Raw genomic sequence first — 25,049 nt, forward strand, 5'->3', positions numbered from 1 at the left:
ACTTACAAAAAAGAAAAAGAAGAAAGAAGACAAAAGAAAAAAAAGAAAAAAGAGAAAAAACAATACAATACAATATATGAACTATACAAAACACAACCTTAACACATTAAACTAAACACAATAAACTAAACAAAACAATACAAAAACAATTTAAAAGCATACATCATACCTTTTCGATATTCTATCTTTCATTCCCTTGTTTCATCGACCTCCTCTCACCTCCCTTTTTGTATTCCACTTCTATTAGTTGTCTCAGCAATTCCTTTCCCTCTTTCTCTATTTTCTGTCATATAAATGTCTTAACATATTTTTAATCTTATTTTCCATTAAAACTGGTATACTTATTTAAGCTTAACTCCTTAAAACATTTCCACTAAGGCCATAAAATTTCATTCCAACATTTTTCTATTACTCATTAATTTTACAATATTTCTATATATAAACTTTAAATTTTCCAATCTTCTTCCACCATCTCCTCTCCCCGGTCTCAGACTCTGCCAGTCATTTCCATCAACTCCATACAGTCCATCAACCTGGAGATCTTATGTCCGAGGCTCTTAACTCTTTTCCACGTCCCTTCTGCAGGTCTTCTTCATATTCTTTGATGCTAAATAGCAGATCTCGGGGAAACTCCAACCTAACGATGCTTTTATTCCTTCTCGACTGGTCAGCCAAATTTCCATAGTTAAAGCTAAGATACATAAAGTATTTCAGGGCATGTTTCAAGATTCCTCCAAATCCAAAGGCCCCCAGAACTCCAATCTCCTCCTGACCCAAGTCCATGTCCCAAAAGTCAGTTAATCCCTGCATAGAGGGATCTTTCCAACTTTCCTTTTCCAGTCCAGGCCGGGCTCCAATCCTCAAAATCTGACTTTTTCTAGTTTCAATCATAAAAGGCCTCAATTTATAGTCCTGAATTTGCCTCTGTAAGGCTGAGGCTCCCACTTGTATTACTTTAGGTTCGACAACAACAACTTTCTCCTTCTCCTTTTCCACAATTTGTCCTGCAAAAGTAAATTCCTGTACCAAATCCTGAATAATTTCTGTATTGGTGCTCACTTTTTGTCCCAAATTAATCACTTTTTGTCCCAAGTTATCAATTTTAGTAGAAGTTGTTCCAGCGAGTAGCTTATCTTACATAATGCAGTCACTAAGGCTTTTCCTGTCGACATTCTTAAATGGTCCAAGGTCAATCCCTGATTCTTACAGTTCTTATCATGCAGCTGGAGATTCCCCAGCTCTGCTCTTGTAACAGTTTCAAAAGCTCCCTCTAGAAGGAACCAGTCTCCACTTGTATCAATCCTTTCAAGCACAGTTCAAAAAGTAAAGTTAGTTTCAATTTTCAGTTACTTTCCCTCCTTTTTAAATGCAGAAAAGGACAATGGAAACAATATATTTCTCTTATTTAACTAAGTGTCAACATACATTCTCTTCACTGTCAATGAATTCTCCCAAAATGTCAATCTACTGGCAGCCCGTTTCCAGGTTCAGAGCAGTGGTAATTTAATTTTTATCACTCTCTGCTGCAGGCTACACAATCCAAAATTCCCCCCCTCTTCTCCTGCTTCCAAGGGGGGTTTAATGATTTCAATCGATGGAAGTTTAATCCTTTACATAAGGCTTTCCAAGACCTTAGCTTGCAGCTTCTTTGCTTCAATCTATTTACAAAAGGGGAAGGCGGACTTCCTGTTTGAAACCTTCCCATTTCGGTACCAAATTAAGACGTTTGTAAATCCAATTTTCTGTTCTACTCACGGGTAGTTGTTTGAAGTCAAATTGTCCACAGAAAAGGTCAGCGCTCGCCGGCAACAGCAATGCGGCTTCACTCCGTGAAGAAAGCAATCAATTCGAAGCACCGTGCCACTCACCCCACGTCGCTCCGGATCCCCAAAACTGGGTTTCCCCGCGAGCAGGGGAGGCACAAAGGGTGCCAGCCGAATCGCACGTTCACAAGCTTCTCCCGTCTGTGATTTTAGTGGGTCTCCACCTTTGCCGTGGCGGTCAGACCCTGATTTCCACGGAGCAAATTCCTCCCGATCGGAGGAAGTCCGCCATTGCTGGAGGTGCCAACCCGGAAGTTCTGCAAGCTGCCTTATCTAGACTCAGGCCATTGATGAGTCTTGTCAACACTGATAGGAGCATTTTCAGCCCTCCCAGGGCTTGAAGCTGGGATGTTTTGTGTGCAAAGCATGAGCAAAGCACTGAGCTGTGAAGTAATGAAAGGCACCCAGGAGCCCACAGAGGTCCCTACCCACCGAGAAGGATGTCCCCTGGAGCTACCCAGGCAGGCTGGGGCAACCCAATCAGATGGGCTGGGACAAATAATAAAATTATTATTATTATTATAAATTTATTCTGTATGATTTACTTTTCTGGCCTTACCTTCTTCCAGTCAGTCTCTGGCTGGGACTGGTAATCTTCCCTATCTCTGCAATTGTTATCATTAATCATTCAATCATCCCACATTCAGAAATGGAGTAGGAGATCATTCCTGTTGCATCTCTGCATGTGTCACCGCTTGGGGTGGCTGAGCACTTGTCTGTTCACCTTGCAGCAACCATCACAGGAAGGATCTGTGGCTCAGTAGTCCAGTGCATGCAGAAGGTTCATGCTACCCCTCTCATCACCAGGCATGGCAGAGAAAGACCCCTGCTTGAAACTCTGCAGAATCACTGTCAGAAAGGACAATATTGAGCCAGATGGACTAAAGGTCAGCTTGGTATAAGTAGCTTTCTATGTTAAATAGCAACCTATATTCTTCTGAAAACCATTGGTGATTTGCGAGCATGCCTTGTTAGTGCTCACAAAGGATGCTCACAAATCCTCAGTGAGTCATCCCTTGCCCTCTCCAAGCCATGGAAATAAATGCTGACGTCCTGTTTCTATTGCTGCCAAAAGGTGACATTCAACAGGCTGTATGACTGACAATAGCTGGTGAATGGCAAATATCATGATTTTATAAAACTCCTATCTGATCTTTCCCCTCCCTCCCCCTACCCTTTCTGTCCCCCACCCCCCTTGTATATCAGTGGATGTGAAGTCAGAAGTTCCTGTGGGATTAGAACCTATCACGCCATTAGACCTGCGGACAGATCTCAGGATGATGGTTCCCATGGTGGACCCAATGATACGTGAAAAGCAGCTACAGCAGGAACTGCTCCTGATCCAGCAGCAGCAGCAAATTCAGAAACAGCTCCTTATAGCAGAATTTCAAAAGCAGCACGAGAACCTGACGCGACAGCACCAAGCTCAGATCCAGGAACACATAAAGGTAGCAACATGTTTCTTCTCTTCCCAGATTGCACCATAGCAAGCTAAGTGTTCAAAGACTTCAGGGTATTGTCTCTTGGGATGCCATACAGCAGAATGAAGCTTCAGCTATATGAGCGGTGCATGCGGTGAACGCACACATTTGTTAGCATGTGGATATTCCTCCAAATGTGTTTATAAAAATGTTTGCAGGGGTGCACAGCAGAGGGAGCCACCTGAAATTCATGTATTTTGCAGAAATGCATAGTATTCCTAATTGGAATGTTCTGAAAACTTTCCAGCCAATTAGTGAACACATTGAGAGCTGTATCAATCTGCTTTAGAAGTGCCTTGTTTCCTTCTCTTTGCTTATGTATGGGGTCACAGATTGATTCAGACAGGTATGCACAGAAGACCTTCTTTAAGACACATGGCCATATTTTGCACAGTACTATCTGTATGCAGAAATTCAGCCAGATTTGTAAAAGGTACAACTCCAAAAAAGAGAAAAGGTGAGATCTTCAGAAGAGTCACCAAAGGCATCCAGTTGTGTTTAGCCCCTAATTGTGTTAGCTTTGGTGAGTCTCTTTGTAAAATGCTTGTTAGCTTTGGACTGACTCTATGCCTGTTAAAATGGAAACAGTTAATGTGACCTTTTAAAGTTAGCTCTGCTGAAGAGAATGAAAAATTAAATAAGGGCTTTTGCTTAAGCAATGCAAGAAAGTCCAAGATGGGCTTTTGCCTCTCATGCTTATAGCTCATGGTGCTTCAGAGCTGTGATTAGTTGGGCATGAAATAATTGCTCTTTGCTTGGTGTGTGAGAAGAGCAACCAGAGCCTTTGGTCATGATTGCGCAAAAATAGCGCAAAAAATGTGCTTACAAAAGGAAAAATCTGGTTATATGGAGATTAAAACATTAAGATAACAATAATTATAGAGCTGTGTCACATTTTATGGCACTTTTCTGGAAAAGAGAAAAATCAGAACACTGGACTAGAAGAGCAAAAGAAATCTGAAGGCAAAGAAGGGAATTTTCTTTTGGCCCTGATCCAGCTAAGGGGGTGCAGCAATCATGTCCCATAATCTGTGCTGCTGGCAGATGTTAAGATTCAGCAGAGATGACTCCACTGCAGTTTGGTGGGTTCTGCAGCTGTGGGAGCTCCTGCTGAGCCCACCGAAGGCATGGTGGAGCACACACTACTGCTGGCAGTATCTCCCATTAATGGTAGCTGTCATATGGCCCTGAAATGGGATATGGTGGGTGTGCAGCAGAGCAGGACTGATGGCAGATCCACTGGATCCAACGTCAGACCATCTCCTAGCAAGGGGCCCAGTGAAGACCCTCTACTGCACCAGCCTGAGAGTTGGTACAGCTAGAATAAATAATCTGCTCACCACCACCACCTTCCACCCTGGCCATCAGGAACCACCACCACATTTATGAGTGCTCGCTTAACAATGATATATACTGCCATCAAGTATATTCTTGATTTACTTGGGAATAAGTCCTGGTGAAATTGGCTGAGTGCTTCTGAGTCAGCACAGATACAATCCAACTATGAATTCACTTGAAATCAGTGGACAAGTTAGTCCCAGAGAAAGTAATTCCTGTAGCTTTCAAAGGGACTAATGCACAGATGATTTTGTTTGCTGTAGGACCACGGACTGCAAGCGGGGTGGTGGCTGGGCATGACCACCTCCAGCCTTAAGACTATACTTTCTTATGACTATGTCTTCTTTGCAAGTTACAACAGGAACTCTTAGCCATCAAGCAACAGCAAGAACTCATTGAGAAAGAGCAGAAACTGGAGCAACAAAGGCAAGAACAGGAACTGGAAAGGCACCACAGGGAGCAGCTTCCTCCAATCAGAAGCAAAGAAAGAAGCCGCGAAAGTAAGATCTGTTCAGCCAAGGTCCGGTTGAAAAATGCTATCTAACTTCTATTGGCTTGCTCACTACTGCCTCCTCCACCACCTCTGCCCCTCCAGTAAATGACTACATATATAAAAATATGGTCTGTCAATATAATTCCATTCAGGTCCAGGGCACTTCCAAGTGATTTGTTTATTGAGTGTTTATCCTGATTTGTTTGCAGGGAGCTTAGACAATGCTGGCTATTTAATGAGCATTCGTTCCAATTTGTTTGTGGGGAGGCTAGAGGATGTTATGCCAAAGCAAGTGTTATTCCATACTTCCCAGTGCATTTCCCCATAGTATTTCTTAATTCTAAAAGTCCAATTTCTCGTGGGTTTGTTGTGCAGGACCTCTCAAACAATTATAAATGTGCAACCTAAATTTGCCACAATTTGATTGAATCCCACCCCAAAATAGCAACAGGCTGGAACTGCCCGCATTGTGTGTTCCATTAAAATCCAAAATCATCCCTATCAATTGCATTGCTAATATTTGTATGGAAATGTAAATAGATAGATAGGGCACGGTGATTTTAATTGACAGTCTTCTATTACTGTGCCTTCTAGGCAAATAAATTCAAAAAAAAGAAACGGCATTACTGGAATGTGATACTCACTAGGGGGAGGCAGATACATATAATTCCCTTCACAAATGGAATGGGAGTGAAAACTAAGCTGTTTCAGTGCTTAAAAAATATTATTTACATGGGGTAACAATTTATAAACACCAAATGTATTCATTACCCCCCTGGAATTTCTCATTGATAATAAAGTGTGTACTAATATTTAGCAAAATAGAGAATGTCGTGACATCCTTTAAATATGCTTTTAGCTTATAAGGGAAATTATATAAATTTAGCAGTAGCATAATGGCATGTTTAAAGTTTTGAAACAAGGTTCTCAGAGACCTGTATTACTTCAATGATCACAATGACACACATTTCAGAGTGTGTTCCCCTAGTTTATACTGTGCTTTCAAAAACTATCTATAATATTTTTTTAAGTACCCAGGCTCTCATTTTTCTCTAATGACTGCAGTATTTGACATCTTCTCTAAAGAAAGGAAATCAGGGGAAAGGCATTATTTGATACAACTATTGTCTAACACTCATATTTACATTTTTTTTCTAGCAAAACTGTTGCTTGTGTATGTGCATCTGTTTTTTGTTTTTTTAATGAATTCTGGACACTCTATACAATTAGAAACATGGGAAACAAACCTATTCTTTTAGGAGCAGTGGCCAGTACAGAAGTGAAGCAGAAACTACAAGAGTTTCTATTGAGCAAATCTGCAACGAAAGACTCTCCAGCCAATGGGAAGAACCATTCCGTTAGCCGGCACCCCAAGCTCTGGTACACGTATGTTTAGCCTTCTGCTATCTCAAACCCTCCCCATCTGATAAAGTGGAAAAGCAAGTTTTAAAAGTTCCAGATTCCAAAATGATAGCAAACTGAGAAAGATGCTGCATATCATCATCTTTGCATCCTAAGGGCTAATGTACCTCTGCTGGATATTGACTTTACTTATAAAAACCTAACAGATAGATCCACCAGAAGCCTTGTATACTTAGCATTCATCCTGATTTGCTTGCAAGGTGTTACCTCTCTTCCCCATCAATTGTTCATTCCTTCTACACTTTTCAGAGTATATTCCCATCACATTCCCAACCACAAAAAGTCTGTTTAAGTGGATTTGTTGCAGTAGGGCAACAGAGTGCTCTAGTCCACTTGGATTGGACAAAACTAAATTTCTGGTTTGTGATTGAATACTGTACCTCCCACAAAATAGTGACAGCCTAAAGGGCCCCCTACCCTTTTAGCTTATTAGAAGTATTTAATTTGTGGAAGTATCATTAGTATAGAATAGGGCTTGATAAAAGCAATAGGGATTGAATTTCACATATGCCAACACTCTTTAGTTTTGTAACCAATGTAAACAGCTGTGTTTAACCAAAATGACCACATTCAGGATCAAATTACACAATTTACCACTTGTTCCCATCAACAGGCCTGAGATTCACTATTTTTGCTCAGATATCCTTGAGCAATCTTGAGGCTTTGAATTTGCTTTTAGCTTATGCCATTTTTCTGAATGGTTCATTACAATAGTCAGATGATTTTTTGTTGTTGTTCAAAATGCCAAGCAAGGCATTCAGATTAATATTATTGTGCAGATTCTTGAGAAAAATGAAAACAGGTGTTTTATTCTACACCTTAATAGGATAAATGGAATAGAATTTGGGGGGAAATGGTTCTCATTTCAACTATAAATGAGTTTCTTGATTAATCTTTGACTGAATACCAGAATAAATTAGGCTGCTCCTTGACTCTAAAATGTCTTCACTGCCTTTTTCACTTAAAGAAAAATTTGAGTTAGATTGGTGGAATACAAAGTAGGTAAAGGTAAAAACCCTGGATGGTTAAGTCTAGTCAAAGGCAACTCATCTCACTTTAAGCCGAGGGAACCAACATTTTTACTAAGTAGGGCATCAGGTTTGGTACATAGAGAATGTCAGCAAGTATTATTATTATTTTTTGATGCTCAGTTGTCAAAAAGAGGTTTCTCATAAGCAGATATTTCACACCAAATAGGGGACCCGGACTTTCTTTTTCTTCGTAAGAATTTGTTTAGTCCCTAGACTAAAGGAAAACAATACTTTATTTTTAAATAAATAAATAAATTTGTATACAACCCTTCATTTGAAGATCAAAGGGCAGTTCACAACATAAAATGAGAATATGAAATATATAATAAGAACAACAAGAAGAACAAAACAAACTACTAAGCCACTCCAACAAACACATTTAATGTTAATCAGCCGAAGATCTTATTTTTGCTGATGTTTTTGAGAGAGAGATGTTTTTGCCCGGTGCCCAAATATACGTAATGAAGGTGCCAGGTGAAAATCTTGATATATGCATGCAGCATACATGAAACAGTCCCTATTAATGATACTCAAATGACTAGTCCAATGGCAAATTTTATCTGCACTGCCATGACACTTCTCTTGTGTGCATTTTATGAATTACTCAGAGAAAAATGATTGTGAAGTCTGAGCAGTCCATAACTTACTTGTGTGCCCCTTAGCTACGTGTGCCCCATAACTATGTGTGCCCCATAGGCTTTTTGCACACTTGGAAGAATCAAGCTGCCTCTATAGCTTTAACATTTTCTGTAACTTGCATGTATAAATTGTTAATTCACATAACGTCAGACATTGCATTGACCATCTGTGTCTTCTGTAGGGCTGCCCACCATACCTCTTTGGATCAAAGTTCTCCTCCCCTTGGTGGAACGTCCCCTTCCTACAAATACACGTTACCAGGAGCACAAGAGGCCAAGGATGATTTCCCGCTTCGAAAAACCGGTGAGTATAATAAACTTACCTTAAATTCCAGCTCGGTTCTGCGTCAAACATTTTTTAACCAATATGAAGCTTAATTTGACCTTTGGATACAATGTAAACGTAAAGTAACATCCAATATCAAAGTTATCTGGGATATATTCACTGAGAAAGGTAAAATTTAAACCGCCTTCTAATGAAAATATTGCATACCACTAATTTCATGTTTGTATTCTGTTGCATATTTGCATTAGGAGGGCTGATAAACTTTGAATGAGTAGCTCAAAAAAGCTTGTAATGTCCAGGTGCAACCCAAGGTGAGCTCCATTGCCCCATAAATGTTCTTCTGTTCATAAATTTAAGTATTGCAACCATGTGCTTCAATATTGTGCGTGCATGGTATGAATTACTCGCACTAAATGCTCAAAGGCAGTTGTTGCTTGTGTTTCAGATGCATAGAAGAGATTAGCAAGACCAGGGGTCAGCAACCTTTTTCAGCCATGGGCCGGTCCACCGTCCCTCAGACCATGTGGTGGGCTGGACTATATTTTGAAGAAAAAAATGAACGAATTCCTATGCCCCACAAATAACCCAGAGATGCATTTTAAATAAAAGCACACATTCTACTCGTAAAAACACGCTGATTCCCAGACCATCCGTGGGCCAGATTGAGAAGACGATTGGGCCGCATCCTGCCCCCGGGCCTTAGGTTGCCTACCCCTGAGCAAGACTTTCTGATCTGTCATCTTTTTTTCCCTTTTTCTTTTTGGTCTAGCAATGAAGAAAAATGGGGCAAAAGTAGCAGTTCTGCACTGGACGTAACCTACAATTCCAGTATTTTGTTAGCTGGTGTGGTGGAGTAGAACCACTCTCCTGACACCGGTGTTGCTGCAGCTTCCTGGATATGGTTGGGGTGGAGCAAGGGGGTCGGGGTTGTGTATACACAAGGGCAGAGCCAATTCCACTAGTGTGCCTGTGCAGCCCTGATTTTGTCACTACCCTGCCCCAAATGCAGAAATATTTCAAAATTCATACTTCTATGAATTTTGCAATGCAATTCTTCAAACAAACAGTTTATACAAAAATGCATATTTGTGGGGAGGGGAGAGGTTCACAAAACACGTATATTGGGGAAAACATACAAAAATGCATTTTTTTGAGAATATTGTTTATAAAATGTGTTTATTATTCAATATACATAAAAGAATGTGTTTATTAGGAGAAATTGACACTAAAATGCTGATTACATATATAAAAATGAAGGGGTTCAGCCCAAAGAATGCTATTTCAATTATCTTTTCTCCAGTCTCAACATAATATATAAACATATTATTCCTGCCTGAATTATACTACAGTTTGAACATTTAAATTGCCCCCTCCACCCTTTTTAAAAAATGTATTTCTCTTTTTAAAAAAGCATTATTGATATTTATGAGGTGTAAAATTGTTGATTGGTAAGGCCAAACATTTTCAAACATTTTAACAGTATTGTTCTGGTGCAGCTGTTAATACTTTTACATCTCTGTGGGGGTTTATAAATATTCCTTAATTCAATTCTCATTGTCTGCATAAGAGGGCTACAATATAATTAAAGCCAGATGTTTTCTATACATTATTCCAAATATTTGGGCACGCCATACGTCAGCTACAGAGAAAATGCACAACTACGAGGCTCTTTTTGAAACACAACATATGACATACACAGATGAATAATGAGCTGATCTCATTTTTTGTCACTTCTGTTCTTCTGTTTATGTGACAGGTTTTCAAACTAAAAAAAGAAAGCATAGGCAGAACATCAGTACAGTGAGCTATGTGTTGGGAAAATTCCCATTTTGTTTTACTGCATCTCTTAAGAATTGGTTCGTGTATTGTATGTATCCTGTTTAAGTAAGCAACGCGGGGCCCCTAATTGAAGTGGTCCTAATTTCTGCCCTCAGCTACATATTCACAAAGCTCCCAATGATTGCCTAACAGTTTTAGAGGAAAAAGCAACAGGAACCAGGATGACACGAGTGAAATGACCCTAAACTGATCAGGATGGCTATGGGGCCATCCCTTAGGCAAAAGGGACATTCTGGAGCCTATGACATCCTCCTGGGACCATACCAGAAAAAGCTGTCCCATGAACCACTCATATGTATAGACAGGTTCTTTGCCCGCAAATGTTTGACCTTTGTCACAAGAAGTGGTCTTTCCTCTCCCTCCTTTCCCTGTTCTTGGGCTATGAATGGTCAGAGATACTCGTTCTTAGCCAGCAGGTTTGTTGATGCTGACTGTGTGATGTTTTAATCTAATTTTGAGGCTGCTGCTTTATAGGCATTAGCTTTTGTTTTGTCTGTAGGCTTGGGGCGGGAGGGGGGCCCAGGGATTCTTACCTATCACAACTGTTAAATTAAACATTAACACACAACTGTCAAACTGTGTGGTTCTGAGTTCACAGCTGTATATTTGGATTGAAAAAAGCTGATTATTTAGGAAGTCTGGTTAAGGACTCCATCCAGTTGCTTTCTACAGCTGAATGAATATATATATATATATATATATATATATATATATATGGACGCAGGTGGCGCTGTGGGTTAAAGCCTCAGCGCCTAGGGCTTGCCGATCGAAAGGTCGGCGGTTCGAATCCCTGCGGCGGGGTGCACTCCCGCTGCTCGGTCCCAGCGCCTGCCAACCTAGCAGTTCGAAAGCACCTCCGGGTGCAAGTAGATAAATAGGGACCACTTACTGGTGGGAAGGTAAACGGCGTTTCCGTGTGCGGCTCTGGCTCTGGCCAGAGCAGCGATGTCACGCTGGCCACGTGACCCGGAAGTGTCTCCGGACAGCGCTGGCCCCTGGCCTCTTAAGTGAGATGGGCGCACAACCCCAGAGTCTGTCAAGACTGGCCCGTACGGGCAGGGGTACCTTTACCTTTACCTTTACATATATATATATATATATATATATATATATATATATATAATATCACACAAACTGTAAGAGAGGAGATGAGATGGGTAGGTTAGCAATATTTTGACTCAGTCTGGCCTGCGTATGCAATCACAGTAAAAAGTATTGCTCTGCTGATGAGAAGAGGGGAGTTAGGTTGGGAGACAAATAGTTAGTGGATTGTGTAGTGGGGCAGAGCTTTTCCAGCCCCAACATAGCTACCACTTGCTGAGATGGAGATGGAGTGGGGAGGACAGCTAGATACACTGTTGGGAGGACTGAGTTGGCTCTGCTGATGTGTGTGCACAGTCCTTACCTAACCAACCCCTTGATCTGCCCCAGTCATGTCCAGGCAGGCAAAGCCAGTGCCAGGAGGACAGCTCCAGACCTCCATATTAGCACACCAGCTGCTGCTGCTGCTGCTGCTGCAACTAATTATGCTGACTAGGCCTGTTTCAGAACTCCTCTAGAGCACAGACAGGAGTGCTTCTGGTTGGGCTGAGTGTATCAAGTGAATCAAGGGTACCCATCTGAATATGCTTTTGAGGCTAAGAAGGATACTTGGGGACCAGGTGTAGGGGTCAGCTACAGGTTCAGGTCCAGTAAACATGACCAATGGCCAGGGGTGATGGGAGTTGTAGTTCAGCAAAATCTGGAGGGCTAAAGCTTCCCCACACTTGGTGTATGTGGTTGGAGTTCAAAATGGGCACTGGAATCCAGAAAGGATGAAATTGTATTGCTAACATCTCCCACAGATAAAATGTACTAAGCGTTATATCAGAACTGGCTCTCAGTCTGTACAGTACAAAGCTCGCTTACATCATAGGTAGCATTGCCATTGTTTAAAATGACAAATTCCCATTGTATAAAATGCCGAAAGTACTGATTGTTTAGAAACAAAGTGTAACTTGAGATTGATTTTTATATGGTTGGAATAGTGGCGGTCATAATTAGAAGGCATTTTCTGAAAATATTGAACTCTCTTCTCAAGTGTCTGGTGAAATATTGCAGAGTTGAGAATCAGATTTATACATTTGCCTTAGATTTCTTCTTCCCAGACAGTGTCTAATAATTAGTCTCCCTTTTTTTGGAAACTCAAACAACTTTACATATTTTTGGCATGTGGAATACATGCTTGTTCTGCATTTCCCCCCCCCATCCCCGTTCTGCTGATCAAACTGCACCCATTGGTAGCACATATTCCCACATGTTGCAAGGCAGCCTTCCACAGCCTTATGCCCTCCAAAGGTTTTCAACTACAATTCCCATAATTCCTGACCATTGGCCATGATGGCTCAGGCTGATGGGGGTTGTAGTCCAAAACCTCTGGAAAGAACCAGTTTGGGAGAGGCTGTTGTAGGTTCTCCAGTTACTTCCTCATGATACTACTAGCATTAGTGAACAATAGTGATTCCTCCAATGTGAGGCCAGCATGCAGCTTGATAATTACTCTTCACTGGGTCAGGTGGGGAAAGGATCAACTTCCTCCTCCTTTCAGGAAACTGCATAATTTGAGGTTCTGATGAACCACTATGACAGATCTGCAAAAAGAAAGGTAGATGCAGGACTAGTGAACTGTGCAACTCCAAATCTCCATAAAGCTACATGAGAACCAGGAGAATCTTATTATACAAACTGGCCCATGAAGGAGTATTCTCCAATAAGAACTCCCATCACTCTGAGAGTGCAGGAAGCCCTAGGACTTCATAGTTGTGGCCGTAGTAGTCAAGACCTCTAAAACAGATTATTTAGGTTATTGAACAAAGATACATTTGAAGTTACAAAGAAGCACACTTAACATTGGATATGTGATCAGGCCTGTGATTAGAGGTTCCTGCTGCCAAGTAGCATGTCTTGGCTAAAGCCGAAAGCTCTAAGTATTTCAGAGCTATTTATGAATAACAGCACTAGCTTTATAGTTCTCTCTTGATTTTCTCATGGGAAAGTAATATAAATGAGAGTGATTCCTCCCAGTTGGATTTCACTGTTAGCAATGCAAATCATGCCGAAATTGTACATAATTCCCTTCCAAAGGAAAGGAAATAGCATTTCAATGGTTTTCCTCAGTGTCTCATTGACTTATGGTGGTATACAATTAATTCTGCTAAATTACTCTACCAGATGGAAGGTTTTACATTGTGTATGAAGCTAATTAAGTTTTGCTGTTGTTATAACTCCAGATAAAAAGGACCAAATCTTAATGTGAGCTTATTTTAATCAACTTTCTTAGTGAGGCAAATCCTCAGGTACTATGAAAAGGTAGCATTTTTCCTTCCCCCCCCCCCCCGCAGCCTTTCTTATATTTAACACACTTATGCCCCACCTTTATCTACAAGGAGCCAAAGACAACATACCTCCCTCAATTTAGCCTGTTAACCTTGTGAGGTAGGTTGTGCTGCCCTGACCCAGGGTCACCAGTGAAGCTTCATGGCTGAGTGGGCATTTGAGCCTAGCCTCATTATGCCATAATGGGTCTCATTATGCAGATAACAGTGTTGCACTTTCCAAACAAAACAAACAACAACAGGCAAATTTTATTTTTATTTTGTACACCAGTTGTGGTTTTACCCCCTTCCTCTCTGGATGTACCACAAAGTTCTGTACTCATATCACCTTTCTTAAATATATTGTCACAAATTATGGCATCACTGAGAAATTGGGGCATGTCACAATAAAAAGCGCCATGGCCAAATTTAGTAATTTGGACATTTATGGTCCTGTTTTGTAAGTGCACCCTACAGGCTAAATGTTTCAATTATAATATCTTAAGTAATGACGAAAGTTTGTTTTCCAAAACTCTAGTTTCTTATATATGAGCGTATGGCCTGGAGATAAAGGACTTGCTCACTATGACTAGATATATTCAGAGCGCAATCTGTACCCTCAAAGAATCCAGGGAGTTGTAGTTTCTCCCTCATAGAGCTAAAATTCTCCACACCCTTAATAAACTACAGTTTGCAGGATTCTTTTTTGTACACCAATTAAATAGTATACCTTCCCATGCTTCCTGATGAGGTTCTTTAAGTAATGATCTGCAATTTGATACAAAGATCTGTTTTGTTGCTGGGATCTTATGAGAATGATAGCCTGTTATCTGTCAGAATCCAATCTTTATAAAGCATTTCCCAGCACAAATAAGAGAAATCCCTGCTTCAATTCCCCAGCCTTTTACACATGCCAGACAATGGAGAAGACAGAGTTGGTGACAAAGATATTTGTGGGCCTCTACTGTCAATTTCTAAAGGGACACGGTTGGTGCTGTGGTCTAAACCACAGAGCCTAGGGCTTGCCGATCAGAAGGTTGGCGGTTCGAATCCCTGCGACAGGGTGAGCTCCTGTTGCTCGGTCCCAGCTCCTGCCAACCTAGCAGTTCGAAAGCATGTCAAAGTGCAAGTAGATAAATAGGCACTGCTCCGGTGGGAAGATAAATGGCGTTTCCATGTGCTGCTCTGGTTTCGCCAGAAGCGGCTTAGTCATGCTGGCCACATGACCCGGAAGCTGTACGCCGGCTCCCTCAGCCAGTAAAGCGAGATGAGCGCCACAACCCCAGAGTCGGTCAAGACTGGACCTGACAGTCAGGGGTCCCTTTACCTTTACCTTACTGTCATTTTCTCCATGTTGCAGATGCCCTCCTCCCCAAATCAAGGTGATGGTTAGGTTCAAGGTGATGGTTTTGGTTTTGATGTATGAAGCCCCATACAGATTGGAAGCAGGATACCTGAAAGTTTATCTCACCCCTTCTATACCCGGTCCATCACTGTGTAGTTGAGGGCCACCTGCAGATGCCATCTTATTGGGAGGTCCATTCCACACAGCATAGGAATTGGTGTTTAGCATTGTGGCACCTTCCGTTGCATATTAGACATGAGCAATTTCTGTTGTCTTTTCAGCATCTACCTTCCTCTTTTTAACAAGCATTTTAAATTGAGATTCTTCCCAGTCTGCCTCTGTATTGAAATTGTTTTAAAGGTTAGATAGATAGATAGATAGATAGATAGATAAAATCATTTGTTGTTTGCCTCCCTGCCAGATAAGCATTCAATAAATAAACAAAAACCAAGGTACTGTTTGAAACAGTCATGCTACATTCTAGTCCAGTTGTCCTAGGTATATCGAGAACATATTCAGGACAGGTAGGCAACATGCAGTCCTCCAGATGTTCTGGACTTTCATTATCCCCAGCCAACATGGCTAATCGTGAGGATTACAGTCTGTGGGTGGGGGGTACCATGTTGCTTACTCTTATTCTAGGTGTTTTCTCTCATTTGGTAAAGTTTTTAATTTCTTTGCCTTCTTCCAGCAAGGGGTGAGGTAGGAATCTTATTTCTACCCCTGTTGTGAAATAGTTTTCATTTAAATAACGATGGTTCATCTTTAATGGAAGTAGTTTATCTTTTCCACTGGAGCATAAATTCAGTCCTCTACAGAAAGGCGGTCTTGTGTTTATGCTATTGATTGAAATGCAGAGTGCGATGGGGAGGTGGTTAAAAATAGAAAGGCAATCAAAGCAGCTGGGCATGAAAACACATTCAGAGGCAAGTGGGACTTCTCCCTAGTGAAATGCTGAGGAGCTTTTTCTTCGGGCCCTGAAGAGTACATCCCATCATTCAGGCACCAATATGGAAAACTTCAGCAGTTGGAGGAACATGGAGACCTATAAATAGAATACAACCCTACAAGTAAATTGAGTCGAAGCCAGAGATGACTTCACTGCAAATTGTAATTATTGTCAGGTGGGATTATAGGTTGAAAGAGAGAAGGAGAGAGGGAAACAACTTGGTGATAATGCAGTGCTTTTGCATGCTGATAGGGCAGGTTTTCTTAGGGAGCAGGTATTTGTTTTGAAAACATTAAAAACAGAACTGCTTTAAAGTCACTGGTGAAATGAAGCACTTTTAACAGGTCATTTCTGTTGAAAGGTGATGAACTAGGTGTTACGTGGGAGACATCTGATCAGACTGCCAATATTGTTTTCTCTCCTTACAAGGAGCTGTGGGGAAGAGAGTTGGCATTGGGATCTTGTCCTGGGTAACATCTCCCTTGCTGTTTCTTCAATTGAAATCCTCCCTGAAGTTAGCATTAACCATGGGAGGGTGGAAGAAAAGTACTCCTATTGTATTTAAGAGCTTACTGGATCAGGCCAATAGTCACTGAGTCCTGGATCCCCTTTTCACAGTGGCCAACCAGATGCCTCTGGGAACCCTGTGAGCAGGATGCAAGCATGAGAGCCCTCTCCCCTTCTGCTGTCTCTAGCAATTGGTATTCAGAAGCACACTGCCCCGGACTGTGGAGGCACAGCATAGCCATCACTGCCAGTAGCCACCACCAGTTGCCTTTTCCTCTTCTCCCCCACCTACACAGTTAATAGCAGGGGGTGGTGGTGGGCAGGGATATGCCATGTGTCAGGGAAATGGTTATGTCGGGGGAGGATTACAGTGGTAGCTCAGGTTACAGAGGCTTCAGGTTACATATGCTTCAGGTTACAGACTCCACTAACCCAGAAATAGTACCTCGGGTTAAGAACTTTGCTTCAGGATGAGAACAGAAATTGTGCTCTGGCAGCCTGGCAGCAGCGGGAGGCCTCATTAGCTAAAGTGGTTCTTCAGGGTAAGAACAGTTTCAGGTTAAGAACGGACGTCCGGAACGAATTAAGCACTTAACCTGAGGTACCACTGCAAACTCCAGTTACCTGGGACCAGAAATCAGAGCCAGATCTCCATCTTGCAAATGCTTTAGCCCAAAGAAAAACACATCAAGAGAAATTATTGTAGACCCCCTATTTACCCATTAGTTCCCCCCTTAGGGCAGGGATGGAGAACCTATGGCCCTCCAGATGTTGCTGGACTCCAACTTCCATCTTCCCCAACCATGGGGCATATTGGCTAGAGCTGATGGGAGTTCAACAAAAGCTGGAGGGGCACAGGCTGCCCGTCCCTGCCTTACAACCCTGAAACGGTGCTTACGGAAACACCAGGAGCAGTATGAATGGACAAGTGCAGGGCTACCTAGGATTTAAAATAATAAACCTATTGTTAGCATTTTTTAAGATGAGAAGCTGCTTTGAGATTACAGGAATCTCTCATGTTGTTAGCTGGCATATAGCACTGTGTCTGATGAAGGGCTATTACTTGAAATGCATCAGGCATTTTTAAAATAAATCATTATTTTGCATCTTGGAGTTTGACTCCCGCCCCTCTTTTTTTTTCATATGTGACCTCTGACATGAATTTAGTACCTGGCCTCTAGTCAAGCCCAAGACTCCACCCATTAAATAATGTTGCTCTGCCTTACAGGATGTTCTGAAGGTGAATACAGTTTCAAAAAAAGTTGGAGACTAAAACATGCTTATGAATAAATACTATTTATAACTGATATCCTACTGTGCCGTTGACTTGCCGACTTGCTTATGATTTAAGAGGGAGAAAAACTGTTTAATCCCACTTCCTGACCTCTAGCTTTCTGTATCATAAAGATGTATTTTGTTGTCTCCATTCCCAGCCTCCGAGCCCAACTTAAAAGTTCGCTCCAGATTAAAACAAAAGGTGACGGAAAGGAGAAGCAGCCCTTTACTCAGGAGAAAGGATGGAACCGTCGTCTGCTCCTTCAAGAAAAGATTGTTTGAGGTGACAGGTAATGAAAGACTGGACCGGAGAGATCCTGTTTGCATTTGGGGAGAAATATCATCTTTATAAATGAGCATGTTTATTAAGTCCATACTAGAGTAATATCTTTACTGAGACAACCAAATTGTCATAGAGTAGTGTGCAAGCTTTTGAGTTCACCAGAACTCTTCATCAGGCTATATGTTGAAACTTGTAGAGGGAGCGGCTGGTGTGATGGGCCATGGATCTACTTCCTGGGATGGTGCAGGGGTGAGGCAGGATGGTGATGATGGCACAGCTGGGCAGCCACTGGTGGAACCAATACAGCTCTGCTACCATTGAGGCCACACGCATCTCGCCACTGCCCTTTTCTGTTCCCTCACTGTCCCAGGAAGCCACAATGACACTGTTGTTGGAAGAGCAGTTTCACACCACCACACTGGCCACTCCTGGCAAAAAAAAAAAAAAAAAGGTTTTGTCAAACCAGCCATGTGTGCATCTGGTAAGTTTAAACATCTAGCCTGGTCAAGGGTTCTGGGGAATGCAAAAGCTTGCCTACTATTTATGTTTTGGTGGACCCCACAAAGATATTGTCCTAATAAGGACTTTGGGATTTTTATTCCAGGCTACCATGGCTACCTTTACTCTTTGCCCTGTGTTGTGTAAATTAAATCAGATGATGCAGATGATTTACAAAAGTCAGTCCAAATGATACATATCTTAAAGTTGATGCTGAGGAGAACTCTATGTATTCATTTCTTCTGATGTTAATGAATTTTTTTTTTTTTTTTTTTTGCAAAATCAGAGTTTGCACAAAACTAGGTGGTAGAAGGAAGCATCCTTTTATTAGGAAAATGATCAACAATCTTCAGTAGTTATCACCAGTTTCTAGTTATTGTTTTTTGAGCTCTGTGTCCTTTTCTAAAGGTTCTTTTCTAAAGGTTGTAGTGTTAACTGAAATGTGTGACATCTCAGACAGATGGACAAAATAAACAGTGGTCATCTTTGTTCTTTATTCCTCTGGAAAAATCAACACTACATCCCATAAGATACACAGTCAGGGTTGTTGAGTTTGATGAGGGGAAATGAACTATTTTAAATGAAAGGATTTAATCCTTTGTATAGATGAGAAAATTTTCAAATCAGTTTTTTAAAAAAGAATCCCTTCCTTTGTATGAAATGCTGGGGTTCACTGTAATATGATTTAAAAATGTGTAAATTTAACAGAGGTACTACAACTGAAGGTACAAATGTTGTAGGTTTTTTAGGGGGGGGGCTGCACTACCCCTAAAGTGTCAGGAATAAGCATGAAAGAGAGAGAGATAAAATGGGCAACAATAAATGAGTAGAAAATGAGCTGGTCTTTTTACTTGCTTTTCAGTATAAAGTTTGCATTAATATTGATAGTAAGGGTGATATTTTTACTGACTGACCACATGGATCCAAGTTCAGCAACTGTTGTTTTCCTCAGCTGCAATAAGGAGCTCACATCTTTAAACTGTTGTGTGATATATTAGTGAAAACTGCCTTTTATTCTTTAGAAAGCATGCAGAAATGTACTGCATCAAAACAAAATAAGATATAACCATGAAAACGCCACGTTAAGATGTTTTAAGCTTCATGCTTTCCCCCAGAGTTCACTGACAGAGATGCACTGCCAGTGAGGTATTGTTTTTTATTAGTTACTCATATAAAGGCTGCTTCACAACTGAAGTCCTCCAGGGGTTTATCCAAACAGCCTAGGAATGGCAGTAGGCCTCATGAATTGATGACATGTTATTATGACCTTTGAGTGTCCAGTATCTCTGTCATGCTGATCTCTCACAGAGGCAGCAGAGAATGCAGCCAAAGTTACTTCCTTTTCCTTTACTCATTAGTAACTCCCTTTCAGTATTTTCCTGCTGCTGAGTAACTTGCTATCTCTGAGGCAGCAGTGAGAGGGGGTAGAATTGCCCGAGTTATAAATTGTCCCCTTTGTCTATTGGAAGAATCATGGAATTGATTCTGAGAGTGAATAAAAATAGAACTTAGTTGTCTTATATTATATGTCACCCTTATATTAAATTCCTTTGAGAGGAAGAGCAGGAAGTAGTAGTAGTAGTAGTAGTAGTAGTAGTAGTAGTAACACACAGTTTGCTGTAGCTGATATTTCCGAAATACTATGTGTATTTATTTTTATTTCTTCTTTCCACCCCCAGAATCATCAGTCAGTAGCAGTTCACCAGTTTCAGGTCCCAGTTCACCAAGTAATGCCCCTGCTGGGAATACAGAGAACGACACCTCAGTGTTGCCAATGAATTCCCAAGCTGAGGTAAGACCAGAATCCCTTCACTGGCCTGGGAATCATTTCACCAGCTTTGGGAGGGCCCTCTGCATGGAGTCCTCTGGTGCCCCTCCTTGTGGGGGGCACCCAGTGGGATGTGCATGTTAGCCTGTTCCCTTCCTCTCCTACATGTTTCCAACTAGCGTAGGAATGAGTAAGCAACCTTACTGATGGATAAGAGCGGGAGGAGGTTGGTAACCCTCCAATGGTGGTCACCACTGAAATTTCCCAGTTTTGTAATGTTACCCTGTGGGCAATTACTAGGGTAGCTGCCCTGAGCTCTTTGAGTGCTGGCCTAGGGGAAGGGCAGCAACAACAGTAGACCCTCATCAGCTTCCTAAGGATATTGTCTGCTGACCACCAACCCTGCTCTCTATCTCAAGCTCCCTTGATCAGCTCTTTTGGACCAGTAGGCAATAACAATAGAAGTGGCACCCGGGAACACTGGTTGGAGACTGCAACAGAACTCTATTTTCCTGATTTCACTTATTTTGAGAAGTGTATCCCATCTTTTTGCTCATGACAAAATCTTTCAAAGTGGCTTACAAAAATTGAAATACACATTAACATTTAATAAAATTTGAAATGCGCGCATACACAAAACTTGTGTCAGCACATTAACCTCTGGGAACCATACAGGTAGGTCCAGTTCCCCCCATGCTATCCCTTTAAAGGGAGAGAGGACAATGAGAAATAGAATGGGGAAGACTGCTAGACCAATTTAGTAATAGCTTAAATATGATTATCAAACGGAATAGTGAAACGATGCACGTTCCCTGCAGAGACACTTCTGCATAATTCGCTGGTGCTGACATGCCTTTTGAATGGTGTGCCTATAAAAGTGGAAGGCGGGGGCAAGAGCTCCTTAGTGGAAGGAGCTTGTGAACAATCCTAAAAGATATATGTCTTGTGGGATTTACGCCAGCCTGGTTGCGAGTTTTCACCTTCCCTGATGAAAATGATCAAATTCCTCTAGTCTCTGGGTATGCGCCATTGTTTTCACCAGGGCAATATTGGAAAAAGCTATGCCACTGACCTAATGTTCAAACATGAGAAGAATGGCAAAGGAAGAAAGGGACTGGAAGTGGGAAAGTGGATTGGGAGGGGTTACATATAAAAGGGACTTAAGGTGGTTATAGCCAAAAGGGACTCGCGGGGGGGGGGGTGACTCATAATCATCAGCTGACCTGCATGCACACACATGCTCCCTCTTTCTACCATTTCCTTGATCTAGGTATAGCTGTCATGTCCAAGAAGGTCATTCAAAAATTCAGAAATAATACTTTGTGTTAGCATGGTCTGATGGTATATAAATCTGTGCACATGGAACTAAAGAGCAGCTCACACAACCACAATGAACAAGTTTCCAGCATGTGGCAAAGTGCTCAGATGGCTGGCCAGCTCCTCACTTAACTTGCATGCTGCACTATTGCTGGTAGCTAGTGATGTTGTTCTGACTGTGAGTTGGGCCGAAAGTTGGGTGCAAAGTTTAAACTATGACAAAATCAGTACATGTCAAGCTGGTTGGGGATACACTCAAGCCATATTCTCAGTCACTTTGGTGATTTTTGTTATATGTAACAGGGCCTTAAATGAGAAATCTAAGAATACTGGTGTCTAATACTTCACAGTAGCAGAGAGGGGCAGTTTTAGACAACGTCACAGATGCTTAAGTCAGATGTTATCAGAGATGAGGGAGAAATTAGATTCAGTTCACCTTTAAAGATGAAACTTTGAGTAACAGTATGCCAACTGGAACACAGCCATGCTTCAAAATTTGCACTTCCATGAATTTTACAATGCAAGTAATGTGTACAGAAATGCATATATTGGGGTAAGATGTGCATTAAAATGCATATATTAGTGAAAACAGCATACAAAATGTTTGCATTAGATTAGGAAAAATTGCTTTGCAAAACTATACATTAGGAAAAATATCAGGAGCAGTTCACACTAAAATGCTGGTGGATTTTCATGGGGAGTTTGCAAAAGATCACAGACTGATGTGGAAATATGGAGAACTGAACTTGAGACTGGAATCTGAAACTGACATATTTGCTTTTCCTTAGTTGTGATGCATAGCAGTAAAATATTTCTGATATAAATTTGAGCCTCCAATTGAGCAGAACACTAAATGAAGAATATAGAAATATTTCTTAATACGGCTGCCTTGGGGGCACACAAGCTTTTAGTGTGTGGAGAACATCAGAAAACCTAGATTTGGAGCATGCAACTCAAATATATATATACAATAACTGACACATAGCCAGAGCTGCATACAACCCATTTAGCCCAAATTACTTGGATTTCAGCCAGTTTAGTACTTTGACTTTACTGAGTTGTGGTTCATGTTGGTAATTTCCTGTCTAGATTAAACGTATTGTTTGTTATCCTGCAGTACATACTGAAAAGCAGTAAAATAATTTGTCTGGTTACTCTCTGGAAGTTTATTGTAGCAAGTGTTCTGTTTTTAAGTATAAATGTACTATAGTAATCTTATTACAGCACATCTGTAAAGAGAGGGGCATTGGCATCACAGTCATCACTAGCTGGTAGTGAGAAAGCTTCTCTTTTACTTACTTAGAGGAATGTACATGTTCAAATGTGTGCCCTTTAAAATAGAGTTAAAGCATACTTTCCCCCAAACACTATAATTTTTCTCGCATGCAATTTTTTAATGTATATACCTGCAGCCTTCAAATAAGTTCTTAATACTTGCTTTGTTCATTTATTTCAAGTATGGATAACCCAAACTTCACCCACCCACCCTGTGGTGGGTGGGGGGCTGCAACAGATGCCCTAGCTTCATCATAGTGGGCGGTAGTAATATAACCCCTACATAAGATGTTGGTGGCTTTTCCCCAAAGTGGCATATCAAAGACAAAACCCAAAGCAATCCCACCTTCTGCATTAGCCAGCAGCACTTGGGATATAGCAGTAGATGTGCCATGTTGTTCCTCTATATCTCCTCGTTAGGATTGCCCTGTTAAGCAGACAAACAAGGTCTTAACCTAGCACCAATTATTTGCTTTACTGAATGTTTTAATTCTGGATGTATTTAATGCTATGATGGTACTGCTGCATTGTGTATTTTAATTATGCATGGCTATCTTATAATTGATTTTATGCTTGTCAGCTGCTTAGAAGCCACTTTGGCATGCCATCAGTATATTAATTAATTAGTTAATTATAAAGGAAAAGTGTGTTAAATTGCTGTTCTCATGTATAACAGCATCAGCTGCTTTCTAGATCTGTTCTTCCCCTCCAGTTGTACCCAGTTCCGTAATCTCTTTGTAGAGATACATAGCTTTGTTTATTGTAAAATAGCAACAATAGCAGCAGCTTGAATAGATGCCTCTTCCACTAAAATCTTCACACTTTTCCTTACCGTAGATGTACAAAGGCAAGTGGGTGACACAACCTTCCCCAACCTGGTATTCTACAAATATTTTGAACTACAGTTCCCATCACCCCAGGCTGAGGTGACCAGGGCTGGTGGAAACTGTATAATATAATAATAAGGGTGAGATAGTGGAACAAATCTAGGTTTGGGGGCAAACAGCAAGTACGCAGACTTCAATCTTTAAACCTTCTGAGAACCATACTGAGTACCATATTGGCTTAATTCCATTAAAACAAACAATTCAGAGGAAGGTTTTGCTCTGTCCCCCAGTCCCCCCCCCCTGGTTCTTCACCGCTTTTCTCAAAGTCCCATGCTTTTTATCACCCCACATATGAGAAGGAGAAGTTGGTTAAAAACTTTTAATAGGTGTGAGCACCACACAAAAGAGTGGGTGTCTTAAATATATACACAGAGCTTCATGCCTTCTTAGAGAATTACTAGAAAGAGGAATATTTCGTTATGAGAAAATGTAGGATCCTAGCTCTCAAAGATTGGTCATCACAGACTTGATAATAGGCGGACATACCTTGACGTTTTCACTTAGAAAATGCCTGCTTGATTCCATAGCATGTTATAGCTTCTGTTGTTATTACTTCTTCTGCTGCTGCTGCTACCACCACTACTACTTTTTAATATTAATTTATCACTAACAGGAAAAGCAGCTATTATGTGTATCATATATTATTTATAGTGTACCCATTGCCTTGACTGATATACCTTCCTTGTGAACTTCTTACATGGAGCATTCAGAATACTTTTTTGCAGCTATCCATGTGCATAGAGTTAGCAGTTTTACTCAGAAGCCAATCTTACCAAGATCAGCAGGTTTACTTCAAAATAAGTGTTATAGGATTGCACTATTAATATAGCATAACTATGTGAGGTTTTTAATGACCTTAATATCTTTAATCAATAATACTGAACATGCAGGAAATGATTGCCATCTGCAGCTTAAAACTTGCATCAAAATCTGGGCACCTTAAAGACTTAACACATTTATTATGACATCAGCATGTAATTACGTGATACCGTATTGCATTGCATTAATCCTATTAATTGCCTGGAAACTATGTGTGGATCTTCTGATTTTAAAAAAAGAACATAAGGGAAAGTAATTTGTCAGATATAAGGCTAATGGGATAATTTCTTCAGGTCACTGCCAGGACAGTAACCCCTGAAGACTGAAAAGCCCAGTTCAATCTGCAACAGTGACTTTCCCTAATAATGAATTAATTGTGTGTGTGAACTCTGATCCAAGGGGCAGGCGTGTGACCTCTTCAC

General features: G+C 41.0%; 1 protein-coding gene and 1 long non-coding RNA gene across 9 annotated transcripts in view; one reads left to right on the forward strand and one right to left on the reverse strand.

Moving 5' to 3' along the window:
* LOC307199859 overlaps nt 1–25,049 on the reverse strand; it is a 531,299-nt gene that overhangs the window by 477,565 nt on the left and 28,685 nt on the right. The gene's annotated exons all lie outside the window — the stretch shown is intronic.
* Nucleotides 1–25,049, forward strand: part of HDAC9 (histone deacetylase 9) — a 474,032-nt gene that overhangs the window by 247,040 nt on the left and 201,943 nt on the right. For 7 of the 8 annotated variants that reach the window (XM_079947890.1, XM_079947891.1, XM_079947889.1 and 4 more), the window contains 6 exons: nt 3,030–3,271; nt 4,995–5,142; nt 6,395–6,521; nt 8,409–8,530; nt 17,939–18,070; nt 20,241–20,353. In XM_079947890.1, the coding sequence (XP_079804016.1) occupies nt 3,030–3,271; nt 4,995–5,142; nt 6,395–6,521; nt 8,409–8,530; nt 17,939–18,070; nt 20,241–20,353 (884 nt within the window). The remainder of the gene's footprint in view (nt 1–3,029; nt 3,272–4,994; nt 5,143–6,394; nt 6,522–8,408; nt 8,531–17,938; nt 18,071–20,240; nt 20,354–25,049) is intronic. The other variant, XM_079947895.1, reaches the window with a different exon arrangement.

This window comes from Podarcis cretensis (genome assembly GCF_951804945.1).
Source record: "Podarcis cretensis genome assembly, chromosome: 12".
In the NCBI taxonomy this organism is placed as follows: domain Eukaryota; kingdom Metazoa; phylum Chordata; class Lepidosauria; order Squamata; family Lacertidae; genus Podarcis; species Podarcis cretensis.